Genomic DNA, 18,472 nt, shown 5'->3' on the forward strand with positions numbered 1-18,472 from the left:
TACACCTTGTCGGTATCGATCTATTTGACAATAACATCAGGTAGACTGATAGAATAATCGAGGATCGACTGGCAGAAGAGAGATATTTTTAGTGTACCGCCGTAGGTTGAGTGCACCAAAAAGCCAGGGTATCAAAGAATATGGCCGATCCTGAACCTATGGATGTGGACGCGAGTCCTGTTACTGCTTCTAAGCCGAAAGAGACGGGTGCGGTAGCTGTGCGGAAACGATTTGAGGTTCGAAAGGTAATTTTTGATAGGATAAGGATTCGGGTGCAGAGCAACATGGATTGAGAGAGCGAAGATTTGCTGATTTTGAGTAGTGGAACGCAGTTGCCCTGTGGGCATGGGATATTGTTGTCGATAATTGTGCGATCTGTCGGAACCATTTGATGGATCAGTGTAAGATTATAATTTCAGGCTGTGGGATATTTTATTGACTGCCGAAATAGGTATTGAGTGCCAAGCGAATCAAGGCGGAGTTGCGAATGAGCAATGTATGGTCGCTTGGGGTGTTTGTAATGTGAGTGTTCGGCTATCGATATATTTTGAGATTCTCATCATATTAATAAATGCAGCATGTTTTTCATTTCCATTGCATTTCTCGTTGGCTTAAAACCCGACAAGTTTGTCCACTAGATAACCGGGAGTGGTGAGTTTTTGGTTTCTAATATCGAAGATCTGAAGGCGATACTAATCATGCTAGGGAATTCCAAAAATACGGCCATTAACAGAATGGTTTAAATCAGTCACAGATTCAGACTATCACATCGTCTTGGTTATCGTTATACATATATTTGAAATGCAATATAATACAAATATGCACTATCCCGTATATTCTTATATGCAGTGACAGCCATATTTAAACAAACCAAACCAAACTCTAAACTCCATGCACCATGACGAAGATTATCTAATATTTTTCCAATTCTTTTGAAATCCATTCATCTAATGATGTTCTTTGCGCGCCGGCCTGGTATGGTCTGATAGCTATGAACCTAGTATAGTTTCCTTTGCGATCTTGAATTTCAGATGCATATACCTGTACATCAGCCACCTGCGTAGCGGCTATCGAGCAAATCGCGACTGCATCGTTACGATCAACCACCAATTGAGCAGCGCGTGCCGTGGAATCCACATCGACATGTCTAGCATAAAGGAAGTGGGTCGACAAGTACTGTGTACATTGGCCCCATACTTGCGGATGTGAGTAAACCTCTGCAATTGCACTTTCGCCCAAATCCTCAATTCGTGAAAGAGTAGCAGACGAAGCGACTACATAATGATTCACTGCTATGTCCGTTTGTGCAATTGCCGCAGGTCGTGGCGATAACTCCTTGAGAAGGTCGTATGTTAACATGACCGGCCCATTCGACGAGTTCGCAAACGGCACAACTGCCGTCGAAACTTTACCGCCAGTAAGTGCAGAAAAACATGATTTGATCGTGTCTTCCGCCACAAATTCGTAATTTTCGTTCGATTCCCCAAATAATTGCTCGACGGCCTGGAAAATTCGGTCAGTCTTACCATACTGAGTGGTGGGCAAAATAGACACCACAAACCTGACTGGAGTAGGTCCCTGATGGCCCTAGAAATGCTATTCGCTTTTTGCTCATGGCTTATTGTTGTCTATCTTTCCATTGAAGGTTCGAGTGGGTGGAATTAGAAAAAAGTGAGAAGTAGGAAAGATTCGCATTAACGGTGAATTGAAGTTTTTGTATGGCGTGCCGCATGATTAATTGCCTTCTTCACCGAACAATAGATATGTTTTTTTTAATTATTCTGAATGTAAACCAAAAATGAGAAGGTTTACCGAAAAACTTCGCAGAATAGAAAGATTTCCAAGATTTTGTTACTGTCAATTACCAAAATATTCAGAAAATATTACTAAGTTTCCTCGGCAGATTCATTCCACGACTGGTCTGCTGGATCCATCGCTAACAAGCCCACCAGGCGAACTAGCAAGAGCACTTGGACACTTAACTAAGAACAACTACCCCCAAGCACTGTCAAGCTGGTCGAAAGCTGTTTTCTCGACTGCTACGCGCGGACAGCTACTTGCTGTGCTGCTCCTCGTAGCACAGATCTATGATCCTGCAAGGCTATGGCAGTTCACGGTGCGTTTACTTGAATCGAGCAATCATGACCGGAACTATTTTTTAATCGAACTTGTGCGAGAACTGACTAGTCGAAATATGGTTGACATGGCTATTATACTTGGAGCTCGTGCGGTTTCATATCTAGCGAACCCCGACCGAACCAACTCTGAAGACCTCCAGACTGCACGAGAAATTGCATATCTGGCTATATTTGCGACTGCGCAAGAAGGCATTTACGAGACGCCAAACAAGATGATGAATTTCTTATCATATATTGATCTTCCTAGATCGACGGCGTTTCGGTTTTCGAGTCCGACACTTGAACTGGTTTACCACAATTTACCCAAGATTGTATATCATCGGTTTTTTCTGGAACTACTTCGGCTGTCACAGCCTTTCAATTCATCATTTGTGACGAAATGCCTAGAAGAAACCCTCAATCATCTTGTGCAGTCAAAGGATATTGATATGATTCTCGAGCTGCATCGATGTCTGTACGCTCTCCACAAAGACGAAAAGGATTGGTTCTATTTTGATCCGAAAATTTATCTTGAACTCCTGAAACGACTAGCTCGACGCAGATCTCCCGAGGAGACTCGAGAAATCGAACTTTTCATTGCTGAAAGTGCGCACAGTAATCCAGATAGGTTTCCTGATCACTTGTCTCAATCTGCTTTTCTTCTGGCGGCATCGAAAATCGACCCAGGTCTTACAAGAAGGATTATTGATATCTCCCGATTTCACCAGCAGCCGGCAGATTTTTATCGCTCGTATAAGCTTCTCTTTCACTCCTTTCTCCAAGCCGAGAATCTCGACTTAACTGAGATAAAATTGGTTTTGCAAAAAATGAATGAGATTGGGTTTCCTATGGATACCTATTTTGCAACTGATTATCTACGATTATTGATCAAACAAGCGGTTCCAATGGAGCAAATCGTCTCCACTTACACAAATATTTATGGTGTCTATCCTCTCGACTCAATGGGTATTATGAGTTGGCTCAAAGCTCATCATCCAGCCGTTGAAATTCCTCCTTCTGCCGTGCAAACAGACTCACAAATTAAGCCTAGCTTCGCAACGCTCCACGTCATATCAAGATATTTTATCAACCAAACAACGTCTTACTCTGAGCTTATCCAACTCTCTGAGTCCATGAAAGCATATTTTGTCCATTTCAGACATGTTGCATCCGAATCTGAACAAGCAAAATTGACCTTGAAATCAGGACAGGACTTGAAGAATGATTATAAGCTGTTTAGGTTCCAGCTATCTCAATCAATTAGTCACAGAAAGCAAGTTCTATCTTCGTCCAGCTTATCTCAGACATCCACTATTTGGACAGATTAACTCTGATATATATGTAAATAAAATATATTATTATTCCTTTACCCCTTGGTTTAACACAATTTACAAGCACAAAAAATCTCCCTCCTGATCTCGAAACATGATACCAAACAAAACAACACACCAAGACAAACCTCAAATAACAAAATAGTGAGCTGGTGTGATACATAAGAAAACCATGCTGCCTCTGTAGCTGTCATCTAAATCGAAAACAAAATTTTTTATAATCCTAGCAACATTTTAGCCGTGGTATATATTAATGATCAATAGCATATTTCAATGTGATTGTATCTTGTATCAATTATATCTTTATTATCACCATCCAACCGCACTTTCAACAATTTCATTCCCTCCGACCTCCAAAAACGTAAACGGATCTTCATCAATAGTAGTAGGATAAACAGTGTCCAACCCGGCAAACAGCTCCGTATTGCCATCTATATCGATATCGATATCTATATCCGCATCAATATCCATTTCCATAGCTCCCAATTGCTCATGCAATCGTATTCCGGACACCACTTCATCTTCATCATCTTCGTCTGCATCAAGTATGCGATTACCAGAAGGTGTTGCACCTCCAGATGTATCTGATGACATGTCTGGCGACAACATGACCCCTGAATCATGGATCTCAAACCTAGATCCCTGACCAAGCGATGCTTCTAATAATTGTGCAGACAATCTTGGATTTGAAGCTAAACTTTTGTAGGCATTCGCAGCGTGTTTCTCGAAACGCATCGCAGTTTGACTGTCATTCATGATTCGAGAATGGCTATCTCCAAGTCGATAACTACTCGTCTTTGAAAATGTCATTCCTTTACGAACAAGCATCTCACGATTCCGCATAAACTCAGCCTCAAAATCCTCTTCATACGAATTTTTCTCTGCGGGGATCGTGATGGATGCGGGTTCGGACGAATGACTACCGGCTCGCTTCGCTCGAATAGGCGACACGGAACTGGTAGTTATAATAGTGTTCGGTGTCCCAGATGAATTAAACGTATGGGTAGAGGCAGGCGATGCATCACTAGATACGCTCGTAGATTGCTCCGGTGACGATGACGAAAGCACCGATGGCGAATCCAACTTTGACAATGTCTTTGGCAAGTTAAGTACAGAACTAGTTAATAGACTTCTTCTAGACGCCAAGTAATCTTCATTATTCGCACGAATCTGTCGGACACTGCTCGTATCAACTTCCGTAGCAAATAACATATCGTCCTCATCATCATCAACACTTCCATGACTATTCCGACGAACGGCCATACTCTTGGGCTCATAATCTAATCCATCACCAGAAATAAGACGGTGGATCATATCTGATATCTCAGAATCGGCTCGCTTCGACACATCAGACGAGAGCTCATCACTTAGAATACTGGAAATACCAGTACTAACTGTAGAGTCTGAGAAATATGACGATGAAGACGATGTAATCGAAGACGATGTAGACATTGATCGATCAAATCGACGACGGACTGCAGCTGATGCCGAGGCGGATAGTGAGGACGTGTTGGCAGAAGATGGAGCAGTTTCATTAACGTCAAATATAGACGATGCCGACAGATAGGGCGCAGAAGAATTCGAAGGCCACCATAGCGAGGAGGATGAGGTAGATGTTGGAGAGGCGAAAGTATCGGGTGAGAGAACGTTGAGATCCAGTGAAGCCAACTCGGAAGGCGTGACTGTTCGGCCAGAGACAGGAACAGTCGGTTTAGAAGGTAAAGGCTTTACAGATGTCAACGAAACTGAAGCTGAATTTGAGCCTGCTGCTTTCCGAAGCGTAGAGGGTATACTTGGTAGAGAAGGAGTCGATAGGTTGGACGAAGGGTATTGTGCGGCTGAGGTAGTCGAACCGCGCGAGCCGGTTAATACGGTTGTACTGGCGGAGGAAGGGGATGAAGTGGTTGAGGAGTCTGTGGAAGCACCAAGAGCTACATCAAAAAGGTTAGCGCAACTGTCAACATAATAAACATTCACCAAAATTATAAGGAATAAAGAAAGGGGGGGAAAAAGTGAGACTTTAACACTGGTATTAAACAGGATTCCTTGATATAAAGCACAAAAATAGCTCGGAAAAATAACTGCAGGCGAACACGTCTCCCTAATAATCAAAGTGGGTAATGTGACTAAGGATATTTCGGATCCCGGGGAGGCTTATTTGCCGAGGGATACAAACCGACACGCTGACAAAAGCTCATCACAGCAATGACAGTATAAACCTGCAAAAATGTAAAGGGATAAGCCATTAAAATAACAAATCAAACAATTTCAGATATGATATAATAAAATAATCAGACTTGAAGAGTCATGAAAATTTTATATTTAGTCATGACAACATGTCAACACAAAAGTTGTATGGACAGGTGGGTGGGTAGTGGGGCTCGCAGGCCAACGTCAACAACGAGCATCCATTTCCTGCGACCGGTTACCGGCTACCGGCAGAGGAAAACGAGTCCAAAATCGATCGTGTGGCCCAAAGGAAAATTATCAACAGACAGAAAACCCAACAAGAGAGAACAGGCGATTGATCTGAAATCGAAATAATATGACTGAATTGGTAGTAATCAGGAACTCTTTTTTCCTTGAGACGTAGACTAGCATTTGATGCAGTGCAAAGATTTCTGCCGATCTCTGGAAATCAAATGACACTTCAAGTAGACTCCATGCATCAGGAGAACAAGCAGAATCTGACAATTTCAAAAATTGCAAGAATCTGCAATGCAATTGGGAGCAGAGTAATAATAGACAGAGGGTATTGGTGTGTTGGAAAAGAGTTTCAGAAAAGTGATAAGCCAGATTTCCTGACAGAATGGGTAACCGGCACAGGAACGAACAGCAGCAGAAAAGTCCCAAAAAATTCGCAAATCTTACAGAAGGGTGAACATCAAATAAATAGAAATCAGACTTACGTTTAGCTCTGCGACGCTTTTTCAAAGCAGCAGCTTGTGAAGCCGAGGAAGACTGGTCGGCAGAGTTGAGAGTGAGACTTGTGCTGGCAAGAGCTGGCTGGAGCCCGGGAGAAGAGGCCGAAACAAGACGATCGGGAGAAGCACGCTTCTTGGCCTTTGATCGCGAAGCCGATGGCCTTGGAGGAAGCGAGATGGTTGTCGAGCCGGCAAAGATGGAGGATGCGACGGAGCCCAGCACGCGAGAGCCCAGCGGAGAAAGCGAGGTAGCGGTCAAGGACGATACGGACGCAAAACCGGGAGTCTGATGAGCGTTTCCGGTGAGCTTGACAGCCTGAGGAGGAGCAGGAGCGATCGCAGGCGGTTTGGGCAGGATAGGACGTAGGGCCGGTCGAGCCGGAGCGTGCCGCTGTGCTGGAGGGTGAGAGAGATTGTTCGAGGATGCAGAAGAGCCAGCACTACTGCTGGCAGTTGTGCTCGAACTGCAAGATGCTGCGGTTCCGGCGAGGTGCGCCGATACCGACGGCATCTTTGAATATATAATAGAGAAGGGAAATTTTGGAAGAAAAAACGACACAAAAGTGAGAGTGGAGAGGTGTTCTGCTGATGAACGCGACCTTTGCGGTGAAGAAAGGGAAAATAGCAAGAAGAGTAGTAAAATTGAGTGGGTGCCGATTTCTAGTGTTTGAGTGTGGGTGTGTGCTTGAGTGTGAGCGACACTCAAACTGTGCGACGTCGGTCCTGCCCTGGCGGCCTGCGTGGCAGACAGCCTGCAACCTCCGTCCAAGCAGGTCCAGGTCGGCTGAAGCTGGGCTGGCTGAAAGCCCGCCCCGAGTGCCAGGAGCCCGGCCCGCGCTGTTAGAGTTCCTCCTCGGTCACAATAAGGTTTTCCTGCGACCCCCGAACAGGTAGGCCATCGCAGCTAGAATAGATCCGGGTTAGTGGTTAGCCTGTTATGGCATGTGCGGATATGTGCTTGAACTTAGTCTTGCAGCTGTCGGTGTCAGACGCGGTGTGCGATCAGCGGGTATATAACCCGTGCTGGGTGGGTGCAAAGTAATCCAGAACAGCAATCGCGGGGCGCCGCACGTCTACCGTCCGCCCGATGGATGAGCTTGTCCGCGCAGCCGACCGTGTGAGTTGCCGGGTCGGATCCGGAAGGGATAGTTGAGAGTGCATGTTTGAGAGTACATGGTTAAAGAGTCAGCAGTCTAATTACATGTAGACACTGATTGTGTACGATCAAGTGAAGTATCCATCTACGAGTTTATCGGTGTTCGCACGCAGTATAAAACACATAACTCAGCACAGTGAATGAATAGACAGACACCAAAACGGTAGTGAAACTACATTGAATCATGGTACAAATGCCACTGCGCCGCATATGTAAGCGAGCTTAGCTTGTCCAGGACTGACCGACATCAGAATTTAGAAACTACATTTTGTAATTGTGTCTTGCGGACAGGAAATCTAGAGAGATATTAGTTGGGGGTAGACCCATCTGAACGAAGACATGATTCGGAATTTTTTTAAAATAGGTTTGGTTAAGCCGTCGATTCAGCGGTCTGCAAGACGATCAATTGAATGCTCAGCTTCTACCGCTGCTCGTTTCTACGCGACACAGCGTCCGCAGAGTAAAGACGATATTATTCAGAAATATAAGGACAAGCTTGAGGAGAAAATGAAAAAGTACGTATTGTGCCCTCCAATCGTACGCTTTTGTTTACCAATACATAACTAGGACTGGAACTTCGTCAATCGAAGATCTACGCGAGCACTACAAAGCTGAAATCAACAAATTACGAGAGGATGAACGTGCTGCACTCTCCAATATTAGTCTGAACTTATCCCAGCCGTCACCGTCCCAATCCGTAGTGACCGGCCTGCACGGCTCTGCAGCCCAAATCCCAAAAGTTCCAAAGGAAAAGGCAATTCGGACATTATCGTCTTATGTTGATGTTGACAAGCTGGCTATGCACGACTCACTGCAGGAGATAGAATTGATTTGGAGGGCACGCCATGCACGCGATCCAAACTCGCTGTGTGCTGTTCTCAGCGCGGAAACTTTCAATCGAATTCGCTCAGTTGCTCAGCAGTATCCTATGTTTATTCTCCCTCTTCCAAGAGATACAGGTGCCTCGGCCGATGTTATTGAGAATCCGGACGGCGCTTCAGAAATCCAATTTGTTCAGTGGTCGTTCCCTGAAAGAGATACCACACACTGCATATTGACTTCTCTCTTGGAGTATAAGCTCCACACAGATTTTGCCCGTCCTCATACTACGTTGATTTTCCACTCAGAACTTGCTGAAAAGCGCGAGATTGTTCTTCTTAACGGTACTGTGGAGCCAGATATGAGTGTTACACCAGCAGACGCTCAGTTCCTTGTAGCCGCTTTGCAGAAATTTTACAATTCAGATCCTCGAGAGGTGACCGAAGGTTATGCTCGCGAAAAAGCCTTGCGCAGACGGACAATGTTAGAGCTCTTCAAGCGAGGACAGGAATTTGAAATAAAAGATTTGATCAGTGAAGTACATCTGATAGATTAACTGCGTTTCTCTTATCTTTCTTGAGTTTATTTGATGCTATATCAAAACAGAGCAAGGCCTATCTTGATTTCATTTAATCACATTCAATTGATTTACCGATCGATTTTTTAACGAAACAAATTTCTTTGTACATAGAAATATAAACTATACATTTTGGGTTCATTCTGAAAATGACGTAGAACTATATGCATAAATGCGGAAACTGGTACATTTAAACCCATAAAGATAAATTATTTATGAATAGCAATTTTCACCTTTTACCTTCCAACCTCATCAGATCTTCCCTTTGCCACTTCTGTGAAGTGCTCAGTCAAATTCACTCTGCGCTTTTGTATTCTTTATTGTATTTCGTGACAAAGACTTATTTGGAGCGAAGTGTCAACTTTGCGTGTACAGAATCGAATACCGAGTTTGCTGTGCCTTGATTGGTATTCTTTGAAAGCAGTAAACAGGGCATTTTTACTGATATTTTTTTTTTGTTTGGTGTGCTTGTGAATCCACCGACAATTGCCATCTTTTTTATACCATCTTTGAATATTTTACGTGAACATGGCTCCGGCAGTTACAGAAACCGATGCAGAGAAGAACATCGAGATCTGGAAGGTGAAGAAGTATGTAGTTTTTTGTCCGCAGGTTTCGCCACAAGCTAATTACTCTTTCTAGATTGATCAAGAGGTAATGAAGATGATTTTTATACGTGCATTACAGACGTGTAATTAATATTTATATTAACCTTTTTAGTCTTGAGCAGGCTCGAGGAAATGGTACTTCTATGATTTCCTTGATTATTCGTAAGTGACACTGTCGTTTTTGCTTTTAGCATCAATCACAATTAACACTCCAACTAGCACCGAAAGATCAGATTCCTCGTATTGCTAAGATGCTTGCAGATGAATATGTTAGTTAGTCTAATTTCAGGGGGTTTCGTCCTGAAAATCGTGTTTTGCTAATAATTGCTTGCAGGGTACCGCCTCCAACATCAAATCTCGAGTAAATCGTCTTTCAGTTTTAAGTGCTATCACATCGACCCAGCAACGTCTCAAGCTTTATAACCGGGTTCCTCCTAATGGGCTTGTCATTTACTGTGGTGAAATCATCACCCCTGAAGGAAAAGAACGTAAGCTCAATATCGATTTCGAACCGTTCAAGCCTATCAACACTTCACTGTATCTGTGTGATAACAAGTTCCACACGGAGGCTCTGTCCGAGCTCCTTGAATCCAATTCCAAGTTTGGATTCATTGTTATGGATGGTAACGGAACTCTTTTTGGCACACTTTCAGGAAATACTCGTGAGGTGCTTCACAAATTCACTGTTGATTTACCGAAGAAGCACGGTCGTGGTGGTCAGTCCGCTTTGCGTTTCTCACGTCTACGTGATGAAAAGCGTCACAACTACGTCCGTAAAGTTGCTGAGACCGCAGTGCAAAATTTTATCACAAACGACAAGGTTAATGTTACAGGTTTAATTCTTGCAGGATCTGCTGATTTCAAAACTGAACTTTCTCAGTCAGATATGCTTGATGGGCGACTTCAGGCAAAGATTATTAAAATTGTCGATGTGTCGTATGGAGGAGAGAACGGTTTTAACCAGGCCATCGAGCTTTCGGCGGAAGCACTTTCCAACGTGAAATTCATTCAGGAGAAGAAGCTAATTCTGTCGTATTTTGATGAAATCGCTCAGGATACAGGAAAGTATTGCTACGGCGTTGAAGACACGTTAAAGGCACTTGATCTTGGTGCATGTGAAACTGTCATTGTCTATGAGAATTTGGACGTTATTCGATACACGTTAAAGAAGTCTACTGGAGAAAATGTCATTCTCAATCTCTCCAAGGCACAGGAAGCTGCTTCACGTGAGAAATTTCTTGATCCAGGTACCGGTCAAGAGATGGAAGTTTTGGAGGATAAGCCATTTATCGAATGGCTCGCAGAAAGCTATAAAGAGTTCGGTGCAGCGCTTGAGTTCATTACCGACAAGTCATCTGAAGGCGCACAGTTTGTTCGTGGATTCGGTGGAATCGGTGCTATTCTACGGTACAAAGTGAATTTTGAGCAATTAGTTGAGGATTCAGATGATGAATATTACGATGATTAAGTTTTAGACCATAAAAGTGTTTGTTTCTGGGTGTTGCGTTTCAGATGTTATGTGCTTTTATTGAATATGAACCTCCATACCAAGCAAGATTAATCTTTGTGAAAGCTAATCATTTAGTTTTGAAATGTGAGATTTGATTTGATTTGATTTGATACGTGATATCGAGGTATTCGATTTATTGCTACGATTTTTATTGTATATGTTTGGGCTAGTTTCAAAATTGGATTTATTTTCTAATATTGGTCATATTACTGATCTAGATCGAGGAGTGGGCTTGACTGTATTGACTGTATTGACTGTATTGACTAAAATTGTTTTCATTCATTCGAGATTGTGTTGTTGTTACTGTTGTTATCGTTACACGTTTATTATTATATATCGATAAATAGCATAGAAGTTATAGAGAACTTAGTCCTCCTTTGTCATTTGCATATAGTTTTAAAAGCGGCTTGCCTGCCGGGAGTTTGAATTGGGGCCAGTATTTGCTGTACTCAGCCCACGACAATACAGCAACAACAATAACAGTGGCTTGCACGAGAAGTCCAAGAAAGTTAGGCAGGGTGGCGACGATGAAGAAAGTCTTGTTTCCAATGTCGAGTAGGATCAGACGAAGAAACGAGCAGGAACCACGACGACGACGACGACTAATAGGACAGAAATCAATAGATATCATGATTGTCACAGAGTCAAACAAGGTCCACAATAGCTATCCGGAGCTAGATGATACCCTGGTAACCGATACATCGGTGAAACAAGCTGCGACTGCAAAGATTTGCAAGGAAATGATACTAGACGGAGAATTAGCTGTGTTGACGAGAGAAAAGCATTTGCGATATCTGCGATTACTGAGTGATCTGCCTCGGCTGCCAGAGGCTTTTGTGAAACTTGACGCCTCGAGAGCTTGGTTGTTATACTGGGAACTGCAATGTCAAGCCATGTTGGATATTTCTGCGTTTGTCGAGGGATATGGAGACGAATTCACCGGATGGGCCATCTCATCGGCCGATCGCGTAAACAGGTCTGTGCTGTCGTTCAAGTCTTCTTGGAAACGAGAGGAAGGTGGACTGGGTGGTGGGTTTGGTCAGATGGCACATCTGGCTCCGACTTATGCGGGAATCAACGCTCTTGCGATAGGTGGAGACGAGAGAGGTTGGAGCCAGATCGATCGGGCAGGCATCTTAAAATGGATGCTGGCTATGAAGGATCCAAGTGGTGGATTTCGAATGCATCATGGAGGCGAACTTGATGTCCGCGCTACGTATTGTGCTCTAAGTACAGCCGCAATATTGGGGATCCTGACCGACGAGCTTGTAGAAGGCTGCGTGGACTGGATATTATCGTGTCAAACGTACGAAGGTGGGTTTGCAGGCTCGCCGGGCTCGGAGGCTCATGGAGGTTACGCGTTCTGCGCACTGGCTTCGCTCTGTATTCTGGGTGATCCGCGTAGAGAGGTTACCAAATGGATAGATCTCGACTCTTTTGTCCGGTGGCTGTCAACACTACAATTCGCGCCAGAGGGTGGACTCGCAGGCAGGACAAACAAACTAGTCGATGGATGCTATAGCTGGTGGGTCGGCGCCTGCTGGGGCATAGTGGAAGGCATTCTCAATGTTCCTTATGGGCAATCAATATGGAGTAAAGCGGATCTGCAAAAATATATACTCTTTTGTTGTCAAGATACGAATGGCGGTCTGCGCGACAAACCAAACATGTAGGTGGATAGACGAATGTTGTCACGCATAGGAATAGAGCTGCATATTCTAACTTCTAGACATTAGGAAATCCGATTTTTATCATACATCGTATGTGTTGTCTGGGCTTTCCGTGGTCCAGTACCGGTATTTTCTGAGTGAATCGTTGACAGAGAGAGGAAATTGGTCGTTCATTTGGAACTACCGACCTGAGTCAGAAGCCGTTGTAGTCGTGGAAGAGTCAAGTCGAGTCGCACCCGTAAATCTTATCCACGGGATACCAGCAGCGGCAGCCAAACAGATGCATGACTATTTTGTAAATGGCGAGAAGTTATTATCATAGTAATAATAGGTAACCGACTTGGTTTAATTTATATCCGTGTATACTCGGGGATGGAAATAAGTTGGTAGAATCTTATTTCCGTTGTCCCAACAGTTAAATATCCTCCTGGAGATGTTGATGCCGTCGTAGTCTTGTATTTTTTCAACCTACTAATTGACGATACATATCATTCTTCGAATATCAATTGCACTATGCCATTACCTACTACTAAACTTGGAGCCAATGGTCCAGAAGTAACAGTTCTTGGATACGGTGCCATGGTGAGCAAGTCCATATCGTGCTTGGGCGGATGTGGCTAACAAAGTTGGGCAGGGTGTATCTGCCTTCTACGGATCACACCTTGGTGACACAGAGGCATTTGCTATTTTTGACAAACTCGTCGAGCTTGGAATCACATTTCTCGATACGGCGAGAGTATATAACGATAATGAAGAAGTAATTGGCCGATGGTTCAAGAAGAGTGGGAAGCGAGATCAAGTGTTTCTGTGCTCCAAATTTGGGTTCAATATGAAGCTCGGCGGGCTAGATTCGTCTCCTGAATATATCAAAGTCTCTCTCGAGGAGTCACTTGCTCGTCTCGGTGTAGATTCAATTGATCTTTTTTACCAACACCGTATGGATCCCAAGGTACCTATTGAGACAGTGATGCAGACTTTGGCTGGGTTTGTTCAGGAAGGCAAGATCAAGTATATCGGGCTGTCCGAATGTTCTGCCGATACCCTTCGTCGCGCCTGCAAAATCCATCCGGTTACTGCTGTGCAGATCGAGTACTCTCCGTTTTCCGTCGAAGCTGAGCAAAATGGTCTTTTTGATGCCTGCAAAGAACTCGGCGTCGGCGTTGTTGCCTACTCACCTCTTAGTAGAGGCATGCTAACCGGTACAGTCACGAAGCTATCGGACTTCGCGCCTGATGACTGGCGCCTGACAAACCCACGGTTTTCAGCGGAGAATTTTCCAAAGAATCTCGCCCTTGTTGACGGGATCAAGCAGATCGCAGACTCTAAGGGTGTCACGCCAGGTCAATTGACTCTAGCCTGGATCATATCCCAAGGTTATGTGCCGATTCCAGGAACTACCAAGATTGAACGACTGGTTGAAAACGCCGGTGCTGCTACGATCATACTTACTGAAGAAGAAAAAGTAGCGATTCGCAAATTTGTCGATGCTGCGAAAGTTTCGGGTGATCGTTATTCAGATACGTGAGTTTTATTTGACTTGGAGTTGTTTTGCTTTCGCCGAAATCTAACTGTGTAGGTCCGCACTCTATGCCGATACCCCTTCCTTGTAATTTGGATGATTTTACAGCGTATAATTAAATAAGTTAGTGAACATATGTAAATTGAAAATTTATTTTACGCATGTATAATTCATATCAAACAAATCAGTAACTTTATTCTATCGACTAGAAGGTATAATTGATTGAGCTCAGACATAATCGGACGGCTCACGAACGTACAGTTTATTAGAGAGCAACTTCGCGTGAACGTGCAAACTATAACAATATCGTTTTTTGTCGTCCACTGTTCAAGGTCGGCAACAGGCAGTCCAAACATAATGGTAAAGCAATTAAAATGGCGGTTTCTTGGTGTTTTTGTTCCAAGTGTGTTAATCAGCGTTCTCGGCATTGGTGGAGATGTTATTCTGCTGCGGAACCGCGTCGATGAGGAACATTTGAAATGGCACCGGATCCGGCTGATTTCGATAATAATCACCTACACATTGGCTGTACTTGTAAATCCAGGGAGACCCCCAAAAAATTTTGAGCCAGACGAGTCTATAGCGAGATTATGCACGTTCTGCAAAAAGTGCAACTCGAAGCGACCACCAAGGAGCCACCATTGCCGGATTTGCAATCAATGTGTGCTGCGAATGGATCATCATTGTCCCTGGACAAACAATTGCGTCGGACACCGAAACTTACTGCATTTTGTACGATTTTTGACTTGCGCAACATGGGGGCTGTGTGTATATTTTGTTGAGCTGTGTGGAATCAGCTCCGAACTCTGGAGTTCGAGACACCAACCCATGCTGGACTCCACGATCAGTAAATTTGAGTTGACCACGCTGATAATCTTCACACCAACTACGCTGCTATTGGCGTTCAGCATCTTTATCCTTTGGGTCCGCTCAATCTGGGACTTATGTCTCAACATCACACTCATTGAGACCTGGGAAAAAGAACGAGCAGAGAGCCAGTACCGCCAGGGCAGACTTAGCAAGACCGAAATTGATTTTCCGTTTGATCTGGGCAGTCCTCTCGACAATCTTCAAGCAGCCTTGGGTCCCTGCTGGTTCTGGTGTATTCCGTTCTCTACTCCAGACGGTGACGGCATACATTTCCTCGTCGACGAGGATTCAAGAGATTCTGTCTGGCCCCCTCCTGATCCGGATCAAGTCAAAATGGCGGTTTTCAGCCCTTATAGACCATCTGACTCTTCTAGCGTTCCAACTCGTCGACGAAAACCTCATCCTCCTCCTAGCTCTTCCACTTCCTCACGCTCAGGTTCAGACTCAAACTACTCCGACGAGGATGAAATACGCCCGTTATCGCACTGGAATAAAGACAAGTGGGAATCTCAGGATGGCGAAAAGTTAGAAGATTTTGGTGTAGATCTAGATGCTGAACTGGACTCCTGAATAAATTCATCTTGTATAATTATATATTAAATTTTATTCCTTTGCGAAACCACTTGAGATTACGTAAGCGCGGTATTTCCTTTCCAAGTAACCCACTCGGCCTCTGCTTCAAATCTACCTCTACATGCAATTCCAGTTTCACGTCAGATTAATTTTCTCGTTTACTTATCTACTTCTTAGTATTCAATTCGAGAATTCCCTTGGGCTATAAAACAATAGAAAAACATACACAGATGACCAAGAATAATCACATGAACAAACAAAAAAAGCATAATTGAATTAACGCACCCTCGACTAATTTTCCTAATTCCAAATTTACCCGAGATTCAAAAATAACTTTGACGCAAATACATGAAACACATTACACACAAAAAAACCTATCTTTTCGATATAATATTATTGTAATCTCATCCGACTCATAGCCAGTCAAATATTTATAGATCTGCTCATTGAAAAAGATCCTAATATGAAAATAACACACAGGAAAAAATGGAGAAACATGACTGAATCCAGAACTGAAGTTTGAATGTCTGTTATGATACTGCGAGTCTAATTAGAAGCTCTGCGGAACCTGCGATGCTGGCGGACTTGAATGCATTCCGTTCTTCCTTTCATACCGGCCCCGACGCATTTCTTGCTTCAATGCAACCGAATCCAAAGGTTTGAGCAGCTCGAAACTGCACAGCAGCTCCTCGGAAACAGACATCACAGCACCCCAGTTATCGAATTCTCCACAGTAATTCGGTGCAGAAAATACGGTCACCAAGGTCCGCTCGTTAAAAAATTCATAACCATCCTCAACAACCATATGTGCCCGGCACACTAAATCGAATTCGAATTTACTCAGAAACTTGTTAATTGCAGACTTGCCAAAACAGTACGATACTCCACGCTCATTATCCTCCCACTCATTTGGAGTGTCAGTGGGATCTGACCACAGTAAATCGTTTAATAACCCGTAATCAGGAACATCTGTAGGTCTTACAATTCCTCGAATCTCGTCCATTGAATTTAAAACGGGCGACAACCCTCCATGTACACAGAATATCTTGGACGCAACAATTGCAGCTATTGGCAATGTATTAAAACAGTCCACAAAAGTTTTCCATACTTTGATACCGCATCGCCGCTTGCATTCGTCATAAAATCCATACACACGCGTTACATTCGCACACTCGTGATTCCCGCGGAGAAGAAAAAAGTTTTCTGGGTATTTGATTTTGTAGGCTAAAAGTAATAGAATGGTTTCTAGCCCTTGTTTGCCTCGATCAACATAATCGCCCAAAAACAGATAGTTGGAAGACGGCGGGAACCCGCACATCTCAAACAATCTAATTAAGTCGCCGTATTGGCCATGGATATCTCCAACTATCTTAACAGGCGGCGAGAGCTCAATCAGGGTTGGTTGTGATAGGAAAATCTCGCGCGCAGCACGACAAATTACCTGGATCTCTGCATTCTTAAGACAAACACTCTTCGTGACTTTGCCAGCATAGCCAACATCAAGTAAACGTTGGATAATTTCGTCTATCTCAAGCGTGGGCGTGATGTCAGATCCGGAATTACTATGACCCGGAGAGGAAGATGACATGAAAGAAGCCGGAGATCGAAGAGACATACTCGAGACGCCAGATGACAGATTGTCACCATTAGCGGCAGATACATTGATCTCTGATATACTGGAGCTTGACCGTCGCTGATGGAGAGATTTTTTTCCGTTTTCCGGAGATAATAAGCCATCTTCCGCCGAAGCTGACAATGTGTTTTCGGAGGTTGCACTTGGTACGGCCGATTCATCCGTCGATCTCCGAATCAAAATGGGCTCTTTTGGGACGTGAACTTGCAATGAAGGAGGAAGAAGCGCATTGTCTATTGGTGTAGTTGAAGTTAGTGCTCCGCTATCGGAGCTTGACTGTGTGTGTGATTTGCTTATGACAGGAGAAGGGGTATTATCACTCGTGGATAATTTGGAAGTTCCATCAGCAGCATTGATATTTGCGTTAATTTTCGATCGTAATGACCGAATAGATTTAGTAGATCCTTGAGTGTCTGAGCGGGAGAATGAAGGATACGACTGGATGCCGTCTTTAGATTTGGAGGTGTTGTTTCCCATAGTATCTAGACGAATAATTGTTAACAAGAAAATACCGAAGAAAAAAATAATGTTACCTACCAGAATGGAGTAATTTAGAAATAACTGGAAGGCAAGAAATCAAAGATCAAAATTGTTTTTAGACACTTGCGAACAATTTCTTGAGTCTCGAGATATAAAACGAGTGACAGACTCAAAATAATCTTGGCAAGAAAAGTTAGTATTGAAAAAAAAAACACGGGCTGCGGAGAGCAATTTCGAACTCGGTAATCTAAAAGGTCGAGGTCACAAGTGGTATCCAATGAATGAAGAGTAAAAAATACTTTGGCATGCCACTTTAGATACCCTACAGCCGCGATCTAGACGTCGAACACCGATCCGATGCAGAATGGAAACAAATAATATGTTTCAGACAAAAAGAAGAAAAAAGTTCAAGGTAGACTAATAAAGATGCCCAGTGTAAACTCTGAAAGATCTTGCCGCCACGGCGATAGAGACCGAGGATGCGGAGAAACGACCCTGGCTAGAGCTAGGGACCCGAGAGATCTTTATGATAGGAGGAGAGTCATAGGTGGGGAGCAACTTACATAAGAAACCAATACTGGAGATCAAAACAGAAAAATAAATAAGCAAGCGATAGCCAGGTAGACGATCAGGTAATTCCGTCGCTGGTGCCAGGTCAGACGGCTGTCAGTATGAAATACTGGGG

General features: G+C 43.7%; 11 protein-coding genes across 11 annotated transcripts; 7 read left to right on the forward strand and 4 right to left on the reverse strand.

Annotated features, from left to right (window-relative positions):
* Window positions 1-4: 4 nt before the first annotated feature.
* On the forward strand, window positions 5-975 carry V1516DRAFT_670644 (putative ubiquitin ligase subunit HrtA). Its single transcript, XM_066921410.1, has 5 exons — window positions 5-245; window positions 323-401; window positions 452-522; window positions 578-651; window positions 706-975. The coding sequence occupies exons 1-5, from the start codon at window positions 141-143 to the stop codon at window positions 728-730; spliced, it is 354 nt and encodes a 117-aa protein (XP_066778821.1). The 5' UTR covers window positions 5-140; the 3' UTR covers window positions 731-975.
* V1516DRAFT_662622 (PheA Prephenate dehydratase) lies at window positions 913-1,615 on the reverse strand (the record flags this gene model as incomplete). The annotated part of the gene is made up of 2 exons (XM_066920453.1): window positions 913-1,503; window positions 1,562-1,615. 2 exons carry the CDS (start codon window positions 1,613-1,615, stop codon window positions 913-915), a joined length of 645 nt encoding a protein of 214 aa, XP_066778822.1.
* On the forward strand, window positions 1,607-3,489 carry V1516DRAFT_670649 (uncharacterized protein). Its single transcript, XM_066921411.1, has one exon. It carries the CDS (start codon window positions 1,799-1,801, stop codon window positions 3,443-3,445), a length of 1,647 nt encoding a protein of 548 aa, XP_066778823.1. The 5' UTR covers window positions 1,607-1,798; the 3' UTR covers window positions 3,446-3,489.
* A 268-nt stretch (window positions 3,490-3,757) lies between these two features.
* V1516DRAFT_683992 (uncharacterized protein) lies at window positions 3,758-5,694 on the reverse strand (the record flags this gene model as incomplete). Its single annotated transcript, XM_066923534.1, has 2 exons — window positions 3,758-5,379; window positions 5,625-5,694. The coding sequence occupies 2 exons, from the start codon at window positions 5,692-5,694 to the stop codon at window positions 3,758-3,760; spliced, it is 1,692 nt and encodes a 563-aa protein (XP_066778824.1).
* A 450-nt stretch (window positions 5,695-6,144) lies between these two features.
* V1516DRAFT_683993 (uncharacterized protein) lies at window positions 6,145-6,883 on the reverse strand (the record flags this gene model as incomplete). Its single annotated transcript, XM_066923535.1, has 2 exons — window positions 6,145-6,314; window positions 6,358-6,883. 2 exons carry the CDS (start codon window positions 6,881-6,883, stop codon window positions 6,145-6,147), a joined length of 696 nt encoding a protein of 231 aa, XP_066778825.1.
* Window positions 6,884-7,771: 888 nt separating this feature from the next.
* V1516DRAFT_670654 (ATP11 protein-domain-containing protein) lies at window positions 7,772-9,074 on the forward strand. The gene is made up of 2 exons (XM_066921412.1): window positions 7,772-8,043; window positions 8,096-9,074. Exons 1-2 carry the CDS (start codon window positions 7,868-7,870, stop codon window positions 8,901-8,903), a joined length of 984 nt encoding a protein of 327 aa, XP_066778826.1. The 5' UTR covers window positions 7,772-7,867; the 3' UTR covers window positions 8,904-9,074.
* A 121-nt stretch (window positions 9,075-9,195) lies between these two features.
* On the forward strand, window positions 9,196-11,406 carry V1516DRAFT_670655 (polypeptide release factor). The gene is made up of 5 exons (XM_066921413.1): window positions 9,196-9,514; window positions 9,567-9,578; window positions 9,645-9,694; window positions 9,752-9,801; window positions 9,867-11,406. Exons 1-5 carry the CDS (start codon window positions 9,453-9,455, stop codon window positions 10,998-11,000), a joined length of 1,308 nt encoding a protein of 435 aa, XP_066778827.1. The 5' UTR covers window positions 9,196-9,452; the 3' UTR covers window positions 11,001-11,406.
* V1516DRAFT_670658 (terpenoid cyclases/protein prenyltransferase alpha-alpha toroid) lies at window positions 11,407-13,166 on the forward strand. Its single transcript, XM_066921414.1, has 2 exons — window positions 11,407-12,711; window positions 12,779-13,166. The coding sequence occupies exons 1-2, from the start codon at window positions 11,570-11,572 to the stop codon at window positions 13,032-13,034; spliced, it is 1,398 nt and encodes a 465-aa protein (XP_066778828.1). The 5' UTR covers window positions 11,407-11,569; the 3' UTR covers window positions 13,035-13,166.
* A 59-nt stretch (window positions 13,167-13,225) lies between these two features.
* Window positions 13,226-14,322, forward strand: V1516DRAFT_694680 (NADP-dependent oxidoreductase domain-containing protein; the record flags this gene model as incomplete). The annotated part of the gene is made up of 3 exons (XM_066923955.1): window positions 13,226-13,294; window positions 13,347-14,233; window positions 14,289-14,322. The coding sequence occupies 3 exons, from the start codon at window positions 13,226-13,228 to the stop codon at window positions 14,320-14,322; spliced, it is 990 nt and encodes a 329-aa protein (XP_066778829.1).
* V1516DRAFT_170247 (DHHC palmitoyltransferase-domain-containing protein) lies at window positions 14,197-15,769 on the forward strand. Its single transcript, XM_066918689.1, has 3 exons — window positions 14,197-14,233; window positions 14,289-14,443; window positions 14,493-15,769. Exon 3 carries the CDS (start codon window positions 14,589-14,591, stop codon window positions 15,669-15,671), a length of 1,083 nt encoding a protein of 360 aa, XP_066778830.1. The 5' UTR covers window positions 14,197-14,233; window positions 14,289-14,443; window positions 14,493-14,588; the 3' UTR covers window positions 15,672-15,769.
* Window positions 15,768-17,954, reverse strand: V1516DRAFT_170512 (phosphoprotein phosphatase). The gene is made up of 3 exons (XM_066918690.1): window positions 17,845-17,954; window positions 17,432-17,789; window positions 15,768-17,149 (listed from the first exon to the last, which is right to left on the reverse strand). The coding sequence occupies exons 2-3, from the start codon at window positions 17,782-17,784 to the stop codon at window positions 16,225-16,227; spliced, it is 1,278 nt and encodes a 425-aa protein (XP_066778831.1). The 5' UTR covers window positions 17,785-17,789; window positions 17,845-17,954; the 3' UTR covers window positions 15,768-16,224.
* Window positions 17,955-18,472: the final 518 nt, after the last annotated feature.

This window comes from Lipomyces oligophaga (genome assembly GCF_038497815.1).
Source record: "Lipomyces oligophaga strain CBS 7107 unplaced genomic scaffold V1516scaffold_2, whole genome shotgun sequence".
Classification (NCBI taxonomy): domain Eukaryota; kingdom Fungi; phylum Ascomycota; class Lipomycetes; order Lipomycetales; family Lipomycetaceae; genus Lipomyces; species [Lipomyces] oligophaga.